At 57.4% G+C, this 14,315-nt stretch overlaps 2 protein-coding genes across 3 annotated transcripts; one reads left to right on the top strand and one right to left on the bottom strand.

Moving 5' to 3' along the window:
- Window positions 1-1,019: 1,019 nt before the first annotated feature.
- On the top strand, window positions 1,020-2,091 carry LOC127611489 (trace amine-associated receptor 13c-like). The gene is made up of 2 exons (XM_052082045.1): window positions 1,020-1,183; window positions 1,272-2,091. The coding sequence occupies exons 1-2, from the start codon at window positions 1,020-1,022 to the stop codon at window positions 2,071-2,073; spliced, it is 966 nt and encodes a 321-aa protein (XP_051938005.1). The 3' UTR covers window positions 2,074-2,091.
- Window positions 2,092-5,119: 3,028 nt separating this feature from the next.
- LOC127611460 (SH3 domain-binding protein 4-like) lies at window positions 5,120-14,309 on the bottom strand. 2 transcript variants are annotated; one of them, XM_052081999.1, is made up of 5 exons: window positions 14,045-14,309; window positions 9,220-9,408; window positions 6,831-9,133; window positions 6,087-6,275; window positions 5,120-6,009 (listed from the first exon to the last, which is right to left on the bottom strand). In XM_052081999.1, exons 2-5 carry the CDS (start codon window positions 9,341-9,343, stop codon window positions 5,788-5,790), a joined length of 2,838 nt encoding a protein of 945 aa, XP_051937959.1. In that variant the 5' UTR covers window positions 9,344-9,408; window positions 14,045-14,309; the 3' UTR covers window positions 5,120-5,787. The 2 variants fall into 2 exon arrangements, with proteins under 2 accessions (XP_051937959.1, XP_051937958.1); XM_052081998.1 differs by lacking the exon at window positions 14,045-14,309 and adding an exon at window positions 12,535-12,762.
- Window positions 14,310-14,315: the final 6 nt, after the last annotated feature.

Genomic DNA, 14,315 nt, shown 5'->3' with positions numbered 1-14,315 from the left:
CGGGAGAAGCCCCTTTTGGCTCCGCGGCCAACGAAACAAGGGGCGCCAAATGGTGCGCCGGAGCTTTTGGGGGGGGGGGGCACTCGGGCACAACAGGGGCCTTCGCACACATCCGCACGCCCGCTCGGGCTTTGAGGTTGAAAGGTTGACGGCTCGGCCGCTCGAAGCCACGATGGACTCCCTTGAAACTTTTCAGAGGCTCTGATGGTGACGGCCAGGAAGGCGCCGGGGAGTTGCCACAGAGGCCGACGTCAACGCCGGGACCGGACCCAGTGCGCATGACCAAAACAAGTCCTTGTCGTCGAGGCCTGCCGACGGGGAAACCGGATCACGATCGAATCGCCTCCTCATATTTGGACGGTCCGCAAGAATCGGACGCACGTCCAAAGTCGTTTGGAGACGGGAAGCGAAGGCTCGGCACTCATCAGCGATGCTCCGCCGCCGATTTTACTGGCGCGAGATTTGCCGTCCGACCGCCGCGCCTCGACTTTGACACGCGGGGTGAGAAACGCTTCAGGGTGCGGTCCGCCTCTCGACCCCAAGCGGGCTGGGACGGCACGCCTGCCCCCTGCCCTCCGGTGACCCTCTTCGGGATCAATGGATGCAATTTGAAGGGCTCGCCCTCACCCCAGGCCAGGCATGTCGGGCTCCGGGCCCGGAGTTCCGCACCCGCGTCCGAGGCCATGGAATGGACGGTCCCAAAAGCCGGACTGGGCCCCACTCATCCGTTTCAAAGACGCCCAGTTTCAGGACTCTTTTGTCTTGGACTTTCTTGCCTTCGTGACGTCGCCGCTGTCCGTCGGGAATTTCTCCATCGGGAGGCGAATGCGGCTTTTCTGATTTTCTCCCGCAATGACATGAAGTCCGACAAGCGTGCGCGCGGACCAATGGGAGGAAGGCGGAAGAGGAAGCGACACGCCGGCAAAGGGGAGGGAGGGACAAAGTCAGAGATAAAGAAAGGCGCCCGAGCTCCAGCTTGGGCGCGTCTCTCCGGTCTCTGGTCTCTCCTCGGGTCGGGCATGGAGCGCGGGGAACTGTGCTTCCCGCAGGCGGCCAACCTCTCCTGCCGGAAGCCCCCGCCGGGTTGGTCTCAAGGCGTCCCGGGGAGTCTGGCGCTCTACTTGACCTGCGCGCTGACCGTGCTGCTCAACCTGCTGCTCATCACCTCCATCTCGCACTTCAGGCACATACGCGCTTTGTTTCTTGTCGGCCGAGCCTCGTGACTCCATCGCCGGCCGCTTTCAACGGGCGGCGGGCGTGCTTGTGCGCAGGCAGCTGCGCACCCCCACCAACCTGCTGCTGCTGTCGCTGGCCGTCTGCGACCTCCTGGTGGGCCTGCTGGTGTGGCCCGGCGAGATCCGTCTGAAGGCGGGCTGCTGGCCGCACGGCGCCGCCGCCTGCGCCCTGTACAACCTGCTGTCCTTCGCGGTGACCTCGGCCTCGGTGGGCAACATGGTGCTGCTGTCGGCCGACCGCTACGCCGCCGTCTGCCGCCCTCTGCGTTATCGGCTGCACGTGACGGCGCGGCGAATTCGACTGTGCGTGTGTTTGTGCTGGTTGTGCTCTCTGCTCCTGAGTAGCGTCCTGACCGCGGAGCGCCCGGCGCGCCCCGGCGAGCGCGCCCCCTGCTACGGCGAGTGCGCCATTCGCATGGGCCGCGCGGCCTCCGTCTCGGACCTGCTGCTGACGTTCGTCCTCCCCCTGGGCGTCATGGCGGCGCTGCACGGCAGGGTGTTTGCGGCGGCCGCCGCGCAGGCGCGAGCCCTGCGCTCCCGCGTCGCCGGCGGCCGGCGCTCCCTGCCGACCGGAGCGAAGAAGTCGGAGCTGAAGGCGGCCCGAACGCTGGGGATCCTGGTGCTGGTCTTCCTGGCGTGCTTCTGCCCGTACTACTGCGTGACGCTGGCTGCCGGCGACTGGCCCGGCGCCTCGCTGGCGCTGGACGTGTACTACCTCAACTCGTGCTTGAACCCCTTGATCTACGCCCGCTTCTACCCGTGGTTTCGGAGAGCCGTCAAGCACGTCGTCACTCTGCGCGTCCTGCGGCCGGGCTCCCGGAGGGCCCGCCTGCTGTAGGGCGGCGGCGGGGCGGGCACGTCTTTGAAATGTGCGCGTGACGCCGTCCCTCGCCTTCGCCTTCCGTCACTCGTCGGTGTAAAGAGGAAGCGCCCCGCCTCCCGCCGGTGTCTCACCCGCTTGCTGCCGTCGCACCCGACCGCGCAGCCGCTGCCAATCAGAAGGCCGCTCTCAGCTCTCCCGCTTTTTCTTTTTTATCTTGCCGCGTGCCAACTTTTACTCGTGTCCGAGTGTACCAAGTGTCCGTCGGGGCTGCGTTTTCAAACAACAAGAGCAACCGGTGCTCGTCCCACTTGGTCTGCGGTGCTCCCAAAAAACACGCGACGCTTTGTCGACGACTTGTTGGCCTTGTGGCGTCACCGAACGGCCACCGGAGGGAGCCAAAGGCCCAAATTTTAGGGCACGAGAAAAAGCGACACGACCGCTTTTGACGCCGTCGTACGGCGATGCCGTTTTCAGAAGCCATTACTCGCATCATAGTGTCGTTATTTATACCGAGGGAACAATTACTTTGAGTGTTTTTTTTTACAAATATGATGAATGATAAACCTTCCTAACTGCAGCACGTAGAAAGTAGCCGTGTGTGTTCGAAACATAAAAAGGTGGAAGAATCGCACGCAAAAATACACCGCGTTCAGCTGTGCGATTTTCCTGTGAATTGATGTGTTTCGGGTTGTTCGGACATTTTCGGGCAGACTCGAGTGTACGACGAGTTGTGATCCTCCAGAGGGCGCTCCGTGCACACTTTTCTTCCCCCCCGTCCTGTTCTGTCTCGTGTTGGGCGTCACGTTTTGCAGTCTCAATAAATCTCGAAACATCAGCGCCTCCCACCTGAATTCTTTTTGGGGGGAAACGTTCCACTGAATCATGACCTCCCCCCTCTACGATAAAAGGAAATGCCTGCCACATTCCAACTTTTTTGTGCTAAAATTGCTACCTGGTTTTCATCCCCCCCCCACCCCCCCGCCAGCTAAGAATGTTGGAAAACAACACCAAAGAAAAAGAAAGTCAGGCAAAGTGACGAGAGGTGACCGGCCCTTGCAGCCAAACCTCTTTCGTCTTTTACGAGCGTCCACGCGGCGACTCCGCTTTTTTCAGGCGACTGCTCGCCGTGGAGACGAGCACGCCGGTTGCCCCGGCGACAGCGCGCTGGGGTAGCGGAGGAGGCGCGCGGCCTCTCCGCCAATCAGAAGGCGCGCTCAGCGGGACTTCTGATTGGACTGGTGGAAATGCAACGATTCCACGCGAGATTCGTCTCCAGAATTTTCTCTCTTGCGCGTGCGTCGGTCGGCACAGCCACCAAGTATTGGGACGGAGCTCCGAAGCGCACAACGTGAAGACCGAGGAAAGACTCGCACAAAAAGGAAAGGCGTTGCCCGCCTCCAGCGTCAACGTCGGCTTCGAAGATGCCATCCACCTCAGTGGCGGGCCGTGCGTTTCAACCTTCGGCCCTCAGTGACGTCACATACATGGCTGGTCAGGCAGCACTTCATTGCAGGAGCACTTCAAACCATCAAGTATGCATTCACAAGTAAGAGCAGGAAACTACATTGACAGATATTGTCAAAAATTGAAAGATGATTTAAAAATACTACATAAAATGCCAGCCAAATCTTAAACAAGTCTGTCCAATGAATTGCGCGATGTCGCAGTAGTTTCATATAAGACACCAACCACACCAATAACAAAACAAACTATTCTTTGAATATAAAATGAACAGATCATTTGCATTTTGAGAAATCGCAGGTGGGCTGCTTTATTTGATACATTGTGTATCTTTGTCGTTTTATTTCGTGACCATTAATACTAACGAAATAAAATAACAAGAAGAAATGTAAAATGGAATTCATTTACTCACCAATGTAGTGCCTGTTCACTGAGCTGCAGATCTACTCAAGTGTCCCCCAAACGTTTTGAAACGCACCGTAACAGCTTGTAAGTGGCCGGCCGTGCTCTGATGTTTCCTTGCTGCTTTGGTAAAAACAACTTCAATCGGGAAATCCAGTGGAAGGTCCGTCTTGAAAATCGTGTGGAAAGTAGTCCTGCAACCAGATCAACGTCTTCTCCTTCGGCCATTTTGGGTCAAAATGCAGCAACGGCTCCCCCTAGCAGGCGCTCATCCAATCACCGAACGCGCACGTCCAGTGACGACGTCAGGCCGGGCCAGACTCGTGATCTGATTGGCTATTGCGAGCTGACTGTGTGCCCGTTCATTTCCAGCGCACAGGGACCTGCTCTGTTTCATCTGAAGGCCCCGAGCAAGTTTAGTTGACCTGGCAACACAAGCGAGCTGAAATAGGATTGGTTAAAAACTTTACCGTAATAAATAAGTTATTTATCGATGTTATTTCAAATAACATTGAAAGTCACTCGACTAAATGGAAATAATATGACGTAAAGACTTCAGAGAATAATTTTGTTGACATATTCATGAAAATAAAATAACATACATTAAATCTATGTTATTTTATGAATGTTTAGGCCAGCAGAGAAGGCCTTGCTGGCCCCGATGGTCCGCCACTGCATCCAGTTGATGCTCTGCAGGTGTCATCGGGGCGGGGCACCGATGCTCAAGGGAACCTTCAAAAAGGACAGCACACGTTTTAGTTTCCCAAGCGAATTCAACATTCGGACATGAAAACACGACGTGAGCCGATATCATCGTAAATCAATAGATCAACGTTTTTCTTATCTTATCACCGCATTTAGGACACAAAGACGGGTTGTCTTCACAAACGATGAGGGCAACTTTTGCAAAATGTTCTCCGGTCGTTCCACACAAAAGTTAACCGCTAAAAGTCCTATTTTGGCACACGCACAAAAACAGAAATGTTCTCCAGCAGGCAAGTGGTCCGGGACCACGTCATTGCAAAACCTTATTCTCATATACAAAAGGGTGACACTGAAAAAAAAAAACTTTAACACTTTGGCGTTAAAGCACTCTTTTTGCTGAGAAAAATACATCAACTTGCACTATTTTCATCCTGCCGCCGTCAATGAGCTCAACACACGAATACACGCGCACTAAGGGTCTGGCTGACGAGTATGCAAATATTCACACTTTATTTCTGATGCGCAGCAATGGCGGCGACGATGTCACGTGACCGCGCACATGCCCGGTTGAGGCTGGCACGAAGACAAAAAAAACCCCAGAAAAACACATCCAGCAAGCGCGATCCCTCCACAACCCGATACTGCAAGGATGCCAAAGTTGGCACAAAAAAAAAAAAGAACAAGACCCAAGACAGAAAACGTCTCCCGTGAGAGGTCGGTTGCGAGTTTTTGGCAGAACCCGGATCGGAGTGCGACCCCGATTCGATCCGGGTCACAACGGGAACTGGCTGGAACACAACCTAACATCAACAAAGCCCCAAATTGCACCAGAACTGACGCTGCCGCGCCAAAGTTGGGTTGCAAACTGATCAAAACACATCAGAAGCGCTTTGCACCAAGTGTCAACGCCACCACACTGGACTTGAACGGAAATGCAACAGAAAGTGAAAGTGAAGCGAGTATGGAAAGCTCCAAAACAGGCAAGAATGTGAACGTTGACCCCCCCGCACCCTCCCCCAAAAAAACTAAACTAAACAGTGACCCGAAATGTGAAGCGTGTCCCCGAGAGTCCGGTTCCCAGCATTCGTTGGGTGGGGGGCGAACATAATCGAGACGAGCGTGAGCCCAACCGCGGGTGTGATGAAAAAGAAAGAGGCGGCGTCAGATGGCCAAGTCGTCGGAGGCGGGGCTGAAGGCGGCGCTGCGCAGGGTGTCCAGGCAGTGGACCAGGAGCAGGGTCCCGCTCAGGTGCTTCCAGCGTTTGGTGATGGGGCTCTTCATGCGGTCCAGGCCCACGTGGAGTTCCTGTATCACATCCCGGTAGCTGTCGCCCATCTGCGCCGCCCACGTCACCAGGAAGTCGTACGCCGGCTTCCACATGGCCTGAAACGCAAGTGGCGCGCGCGTTGAAACGGTGTCGCGGAGAGAGCGGAGAGAGCGAGCGAGCGAGCGGCAGTCACCTCGCCGTCCACCACACCGTTCTTGTCGCGGTGCGGTGCCTCGTAGGCGTCCATCTGCTGGCGGGAAACCTTGGCCAGGCGCTCGGCCAACTCCCGCCAACGTCCCGCCACCTCTACCGCCGTGGTCAGCAGCACGAAATCCATCACCAGACGAGCCACCAGGCCCTGGCAGTCCAACTTCAGCAGGGCCTGACGCACACGACAGCGAGTCGGCCCGTCAAGACCTCTTTGAGTCGACTCGCGGTCAAGAAGCCAGTCCATCTGGCAAGAGGCCCTATGCGGTCGGGACTTTGGCCCTCACAAATGACCAAAGCGCACGACGGCTTATCCTGACCGATGACTACGCAGAATGACCACGGCAACTCGGAGTAGAGTAGGACCCGACGCGGAGGCGAACCGGCTCGCTCACCATCAAACGGGAACGACGTACTAAGTCCTTTACCCATACACCCGCGCGGTGCAAGAAGCCCAAGAGATAATAAATGCCAATGATAGTCGTACCAGTTAGCGGGGAACTAACTGGGACTAGCGACTAACCGATCGCAAAATAGAGAACGGGAAAGGTCCGAAGTCTTTAATTGCAATCTGCGCTGAAGTCGCCGCGAAGTCCTCCAAACTACAATGGGGACTCGCCGCGACTTTCTCACACACACACTGCGGACTGTGACGGGAAAGGACAGAGGCAAGCGGCAGCAAGACAAATATTGAGGAGGAGGGCAAAAAAAAAGCCCAAAGGGTAAATACCATGAGCAGCTCCTTCTGGAAGGACTTTGGCTCCTTGCCCTCGGCGTCGTTGCAGTCTTCCTTGAGCTTCTCCAGAACGCAGGCCACCCTCTCCGGCTCGCTGTCCGGCTCGGCCCGGCAGAAGCGCGCGACGGGCAGGTCGCGGTAGCCCAGGGCCTCGGCGAAGGCCCGCCAGTCACCGATGTTCTCCATCAGGACGGTGCGGACCGAGGCGTAGATGTAGGTGAGGAACTTGCAGGGCCTGAGGAGCTGCTCCAGCAGCAAGGACGCGGTGAGCTCCGGCCCGCCGAAATGAACGGGCTTGAGTTTTCCCGTCACCAGCACGTTTTTGGCGTGCACCAGCCCCAGCCGGCCCTGGTAGTAGCCCACGTACCACTCCTTGGTCCGCAGCTGGCCTTTCAGCCGGACCTTGTCCTCGCTCAGCAGCGCCACAAAGTCTCCTTTCTTGTACTCCAGCAGGTAGCTGTTCTTGGTCTGCCGGACCACCGTCTTGATCAGTTTTCCGAACCTGAGGTTGGCCACCCGCCGGTCGCGGAACACCGGGTACTTGGCGGCCGGGGCCAGCGGGGACAGGACGATCTTGCCCACTTCCTTCTTCTTCAGGAAGCGGCGCCGCACGGACGTCTCGGGGCCCGTCTTGGGCGGCGGCGAGGGCGTCTGGACGCAAAACTGGGCCAGGATGGCGTCCCGCTCGTCTTTGACCTGGATCCTCAGGGTGAAGTCCGAAAGGTCCGCCCCGTCGCGGCAACTGATCATGTAGACCAGCCGGCTGACTCTGCCCAGTTTGATCTGGAAACCCCGGATGACTTTGGCCTGCTCGCCGGCCTTCACCTCGTAGTTGGCCATGTTGGAGTAGACCCCGACGCGGAGGTCCTGGGGTCCGGATAGGACGAACTGGTGCTTGCCCCACAGCTGGAGCGCCACGGGGGGCGACGAGCGCGCCCGCTTGCCCTCGTCGCTGGCCAACAGGGACTTGGGGGCGCAATCGTGACCGAACATGGCCACGACCGTCTTGAAGGACGGGTGGATGTGCTTGGGTCCGTACACCCCCAAGGTCACCCTTTTGACCACGTGCTCCCACACGCCGCCGGAGTCCGCGGATGGCGACAGGGAGCGCACCACGCCGCAAATGTACATGCAGGGCTCCAAGTTGTCCAGGGACACCCGAAGCGTGTCGCCGTGCGGGAAGGTCTGCGGGACGGGGCTGTAAGGCCCCTCTTTGCAGTCGCTGCGGACGCACAGGCTGCGCGCCGCCTGGCGCTTTTCTGCTTTGACCACGGCCGAGGCTTTCATCTCCAGCGTGATGGCGCTTCTGGTCTCCATGTTGCTGAGCTTGAGCTCCACCACCGGGCCCGAGGCGGTGCAGCGGTCGTTGTTCAGCTCCAGGGGCGGCTCCAAGAGAGCTCTGATGGAGATTTGCTGGCTGTCGCCCTCGGCGACGTGGCCCTTGGGGACGCGCACGCTGATGCTGGTGTCCGGCAGCTGGACGGCGCCCCCGGAGCCGTCCAGCCGGCAGACGATGCCGATCTCCGCAGGCTGCGTCTGACCCCAGCCCGGGTTTTGGCACAGGGAGTCCAAGTCGTGGCAGGACCTGGCCAGCTTGCGGTGCGTGAGCCACGCCGTCCGGAACGCCTCCCGGCTCTGGAACTGCTCGGGGGCCGGCGCCGTCAGGCCGCCGAAGAAACCGCCGGCCGCGGGACCCCCGTCCGACTCGGCCCGCAGGGCGGACATGTCCGACAGACTGTAGGAGCGCTTGCTTCGGAAAAAGGGGTTATCCCTTCGGAGCCCGTTCTCCGCCGGCTGACCCGGAGGGCCGCAGACGCCCAAAGCGACCGAGTCTGCGGCGCCGAGGGCCGATTCCGAAGCCGACGGGGCGTCGAAGAGAAGAAGATCGGCGGACTCGCCCTCGCCGCGCAGGAACGGGTTGACGGAGGCGCGCGTGCCTGCGAAAGGATTTCCGTTGAGGAAAGCGGCGGGCTTCAGAGTGACGCCGGCCCACTCCCCGACGGGGTCCGTTTCCAAAGCCGTCTCCTCCCCCGCGGCGTCAATCATGCCGCTGTCGCTGAAGGACGAGTCTCTGAAACTCACGGGCTCCACGTAGGCGGCCGGGACGTAGCCCATCTCCGTGTTGTTGTGGGCGTACCACCACTCGCCGCCCGACGCGTCCAGAACGTAGAGTCGCTCGCCTTTGGAGAACTTGAGCGTGGTGAAGCTGGACGCGCGGTAGTCCTTGATGGCCACCACTTCTCGGGCCGTGCCGAGGGAGGCGCCGGCGTCCGAGCGCAAGGCGCTGGGAGAAGGCGCTGGGAACAGAAGATCGGGGACGGTGTCAGCCGCCGTCGCGTGGGTCATGAGCCCGAGGTCCGGGCTTCAACCGCCGCGAGCTTACCTTTGACATCGACGAGGCCGGGCTCGGGCACGCTCTCGCCGAGGTCGATCAGCGTCCCCTCCGACCTGCATCGAGGCAGCGAAGCGTTGCCCGTGGCCGCGGCTCGGATTCGATGGGCGGCCATGACCGGCGGCGGATTCTCTGGCGGCGGCGGAGGGCGGCGTCAGCGGCGTCCCCCTGCCGTCATCTCTGAAAACAACATTTCACCCGGTGAGGCGTGACCCGCATTTCTCGCTTGATCCCGGCCTGCCCAAACTTGAGCCGCTTTGGTGCCGCTTTGTCACGTCCTCGCATAGCGTCGCCGCTCGTCATCGGCAATACGAGTGTACTAGCGGAGACAAATTCCTGGGACGTTCTCACGATAAACGAGCCGAGTCTGCGGCTACGTTCCGCCGACCCTTTTTTTGTGCGGACTGGAAGCGACATCGGTGCTTCCAGTTTTGGCCCCATTACACGAATCCCATCTGCACTCATTTCCTTCTTGGGGATTAGCCATTGCGACTTTTCTTGACTTCTTTGGAGGCATTTTGTTTCCTGCGATTGGGCTGGACGCGACCACGCGTTTGGGCTCTCGGATGTCCGGGCACCCCCGACCTTTCTTACAGTCATGCTCCGGATCTGAGAAGACATACCACCTTGCGACCCCCCCACCCCCCAATCCATTTACCCCACGGCAAAAAAAAAGGCCACACCCCCCCCACTGAAATACAAGCATCCTGGCCGTGTAATGGGGGAGGGCTCGAGTCCACTTTGGGCCTCTCGCCGGGAAGCAGGAAGTGAGCGGCTGAGGAGGAAATGCCTTTGTGATGACAGTCTGAGAGCACTGGAAGGTCGATACTCCCTCTGTGTGCCAGCGGCACTCGGCTCTCGCGCTAGCGCCGCGCAGACTCGCGCTAGCGCGGCGCAGACCCGCGCTAAACAAAATCATCTTTCGACCACCTGGCCAAGCGGGCCAGTTAGCAACAAGCCACCTAAAAACGCTGCCCGCTGGCAGCAAAATACTGGAAATCATCTCCCGCCGGGTCAAACGACGGCAACAATCAAACCATGATTCACTGGACGCGCAAAGTTACTCTTTAGCATCCCTAACTGAAGTGCAAAACCGAGGTCAACCACTCCCAAGTGACAAAAAAAACGGGGAAAAAAATCTAAAGAGCTAGCTCGTGGCCCCATTAATGACTTTCACTGCAAACTAAGTGCCTAACACTAGTTTGGTAGCGTCCAAATCAAGACTTGCTGTGCCAAATTCCGAACAATTGATTTCCGGGCCTCCTTGGATTGTTTTTCCAAGTTGGCTCGCTGCTCAGCATCAGCAGCAGGTGAACAAACAAACATTTGCACGTCGGGTTGTCACATGCTCACCGGCTGATACAAACAAGGCTGTGACGTGACACCCCCCCCCACACACACACACACACACAGACGCCGATGGCGGGGGGTTCCACGAGGCTTATCTAAGATCACATGCGTCACTGGAAACAATGAAGCTCATTCAAGAAGCGAGCCGAGATCAGCGCAAGTTTCCCCAAAGGTCCACCGCAGCGCGACGCCTTGGGTGGCCACGCGTCGCGACAAAGCGCCGCTTGCTAGTTTGTGTCGTCAAGAAATTGCAAAACGTCATTCTTTGGTCGGTGCCGCCTTCGGTCTTACCGAGCGACTCGTCGCTTCCAAATAGTCAACTGATCGCTTTTCTGTCGCTCGCGCCGGCGTTGCCTTCGGGGAAAGTCTGAAATCTGTGGCGTCCAACAACAACTCCATGCTGAAACCCCATGGTGTCTTTCATCCAAGTCTATCTTTCCCAAAAACTGTGTGCCGCGTCCTCGCGTGACAATCTAGAATTTCCGTAAAACGGCAGTCACGTTCCCCAAAGTTCTCTCCTTGCGGTGACAACTGTGTTCCTATCCATCTCCCGCTTCTACTCGCTCGCTGCCTGGAGGGACCATTGGCCCTCGTGACACAAATGTCGTAAAGCATCCTGGCGAGACACCAATCCGGCATTTTTTCACCTTATCGGGAGAATTAAAAAAAAAACAAACCCAAAAAACAACAACCCTTGCGAGTCGTCGTTACCGAGGCAACGCTCTTTGCCTCGCATGCCAATCAAGGTTATTCATCACCCTTTTGGTCAGAGTTGAGTTGAATTCCTCGCACTACTTTTTCCTTCCCTGCCGCGCTCAGGGAAACAAGGAATTTCACACCGCAGACAAACAATCCTGGAACAAAAAGCCGCTCCAAGTTGGACGGACCGCCGAGGAACTATCTATTGATACGTCTCGGCCTCTCTGTGCGGAGTTTGCATGTTCTCCCCGTGCCTGCGTGGGTTTTCTGCGGGTACACCGGTTACCTTCCGCATTCCAAAAACATGCACGGCAGGCTGATTGAACACTCCAAATTGTCCCTAAGATGGTCTTTGGTCTCTGCGTGCCCTACTGCCCGAAGACGGCTGGGATAGGCTCCGTGACCCTTGTGAGGATGAAGCGGATGGGAAAACGGATGGATAAAAATCGATTTATAATGATGTCTCGTTATTGATGACCGATCACAAATATTAGTCGTGTGCTATTTGGTCAAAACAACCAGAAAACCGCTTTTCTGTTCCTAAGTAAATAACACCGATTATAAACAAATAATGAAGTTATCCTGACAAGGATAAAAACTGTGTGACCATGAAATCGATGAATCATATTGTGTATTTTGGGGGTTACTTATGACAAATAGAAACATGTTGATGGCGAGTCAAATGTTTTCTTTGAGCTGCCAAGGGGGGCTTGCGGTTCGCGTTGTTTTTGAGTTGCCGTTCCCAACTTCCCAACGCGGCGTTCACCCTCAGGGTCCCGGAGGTGACGTCACGGGGCCGAGGCGAACTCGCCGTTGTTTGCCGGTTTCCAATGCGACGGCGAAGGTCTCAACGCGGCCCCCTGTCGGCCCGGCGCGGACACTACGCGGTCCACTCAAAAGCGGCAACGCGTCCCGTTCACAGTGTGGGAAAATATCGATCTGCGATCAAGCTAATCGCGGATCGAACGAGGCCGGATGAACCCGAAGCGGCCCGCGGAGCATCGGCGTTCCCGGTCTCCATGGCAACCGCGAGCTTAACCTTCCGCCGTCGCCGGAGCTCGGCTTCGCGACCGACTCGCTTCGGTCGCCTCGAACAAAAAGCTCCACTTTGACGTCAAGTCGGGTTCGGGAAGTGGTCGAGGCTCGGCGCCACGCTCCCGGGATCGCAAACTTTCCGTGAATCCGCCGAGCGCGCCGCCATGACGACGGCCGCGCGAAGATGAAGGAGAAGGGGGAGAAGAAAAGATGGCAGCTCACCGGCTTGCGCGTCGCGTCGGGTCCCGCCAGCGAGGCCGCCGCCGCGGAACTTGCTTCGCCTGTCGGCCTGCTTGTGCTGGAGGCTCCGCTGACGAGCGAGTGTGCGAGAGAGAGGGAGGGGGAGACGGGAGACGGGAGAAGGGAGAGGGGAGGGGGCAAGGGAAGGCGACCGGCGAGAGCCCGCCCGCCGGGCCGGGCCGGGCCGGCGAGCGGGCCAGACCGCCTCGTGTCAGGAGGGGCTGAAGCGGCTCCCCGCGCCGCGCGTCGTCATCCGCACCTCTTTTCGTCACCTAAGAAATACACAGCGGGTTGCGTGTGACGTCAATGTCCTCAAATGAGTTAGCAACCCCGCCGACTGGAGAAATTCCTTTCTGGCACACAGGCAAAGCCACTTCCATTGAACAAAATACGACCATTTGTCAATCGAGCCACATTGATGGATGCACTACAAAGACAAAAAAACAAAAACAAAAACCCGTCCGGAGCTTTCATCTTGACCGGTCGGCCTCGCCCTTGGCACCGAGGCAGCCGCCGCAGCATCACCGACGGCGGCTTTTCAACTTTGCGTCACCAAAGGTCCAGTTCTGATTCTTTTCCTCTCGCCGTCCGCAATTTTCAAAAGTTATTTGAAATGTGGACTCGTCAGACCACAGTTTTTGGACTTTGCTTTTGAATGACAGTGGTCAACATGAGCCGACGCGCCGCGTGTCCTCAAGCAGCCAAGACGCCCCAAACGGCGGCCTTGTACCCTTTGGATGCGGGGCGACCCAGGGGAGGCGTTGCAGAGCTCCGACACTTGTGCTTGATTTAAAAAGAAATATGAATGACAAGAATCCATTTTGAATGGCGACCGAAAACAAAGGCCGCTCTTTCAAATGAAAAGCAAATGCGTCCAACGTCAAAGTCATTCTGTGGCATTCCACTAGAGGGCAGACTCGTTCAGCTCCTTCTCACAAGAAAGCAGAAAACAAATGCAGGGCCCCGCCTTCCTTCCGAGTTCCCCCCATTCCATTCTTCCTGACTTCCTGTCAGACATCCTCGTTCCCTTTCCTCCACGCCGCCGCCTAACATTCTTTCCCGACTCAGCCGTTTAGTCCTCCACGGTACCTTTCCCTCTGTCCTTCCATTTGCGCTGACACTCCTCCCACGCAAGTGTGCCCCCCCACCCCCCCAATCAATAAATAAATAAATAAATTCAAAGCCTCAACAAGTCTGAAAAGACTCAGGAGGGGCGAGGGTGAGTGTCGTTGAAGCAGCCACTTGTGGATCTTGTGCGTGTCATCTGCCAGCTGTTTTGGTTCCCTCGCTGCTGAAGGTTTCTTCAAGGCTCTCTGCAAGGCTCTCTGTGTTGCCGGCAAAGTGTGTGTGGCGACAACCAAGAATGGAGGCCTAAGTGACTTGTGGACCAAATTTCACGTTGCTTTGCTTCACTGCTCCTTGGCGGCTGGAATTTACGCACTCCAAAATGACCAACAACAACAAATGGGCCAAATAAATATGATGATTTAACCTTTGGGATGAGCGGTCGTCTCCAATCGGTTGAGAAGAGGTCAGGCGGCGGGGTCATTGGCGTGCTGGCACTCAAGTTGGTTGAGCGAGGGCGTGGCTTCGCTCGATGGCGCTCGACTAGCACCCGGCGGTCGCCCCTGGTAGTACACTCACATCATCAAGTCCTCATCCCATTGTGTACGTGCGTACATCGAGAGGCGCGTTGTGTGTTAAAGTGCGGCCATTTGACTGTCTGCGTGTACTTTTGTGTGTGCGTGCGTGTGTGAAAGTGT

The sequence above is a fragment of the Hippocampus zosterae genome, chromosome 12, assembly GCF_025434085.1.
Source record: "Hippocampus zosterae strain Florida chromosome 12, ASM2543408v3, whole genome shotgun sequence".
Taxonomy (NCBI): domain Eukaryota; kingdom Metazoa; phylum Chordata; class Actinopteri; order Syngnathiformes; family Syngnathidae; genus Hippocampus; species Hippocampus zosterae.
The sequence above is the reverse complement of the archived record's forward strand: the minus strand, read 5'-3'. Positions and strand labels throughout refer to the sequence as shown.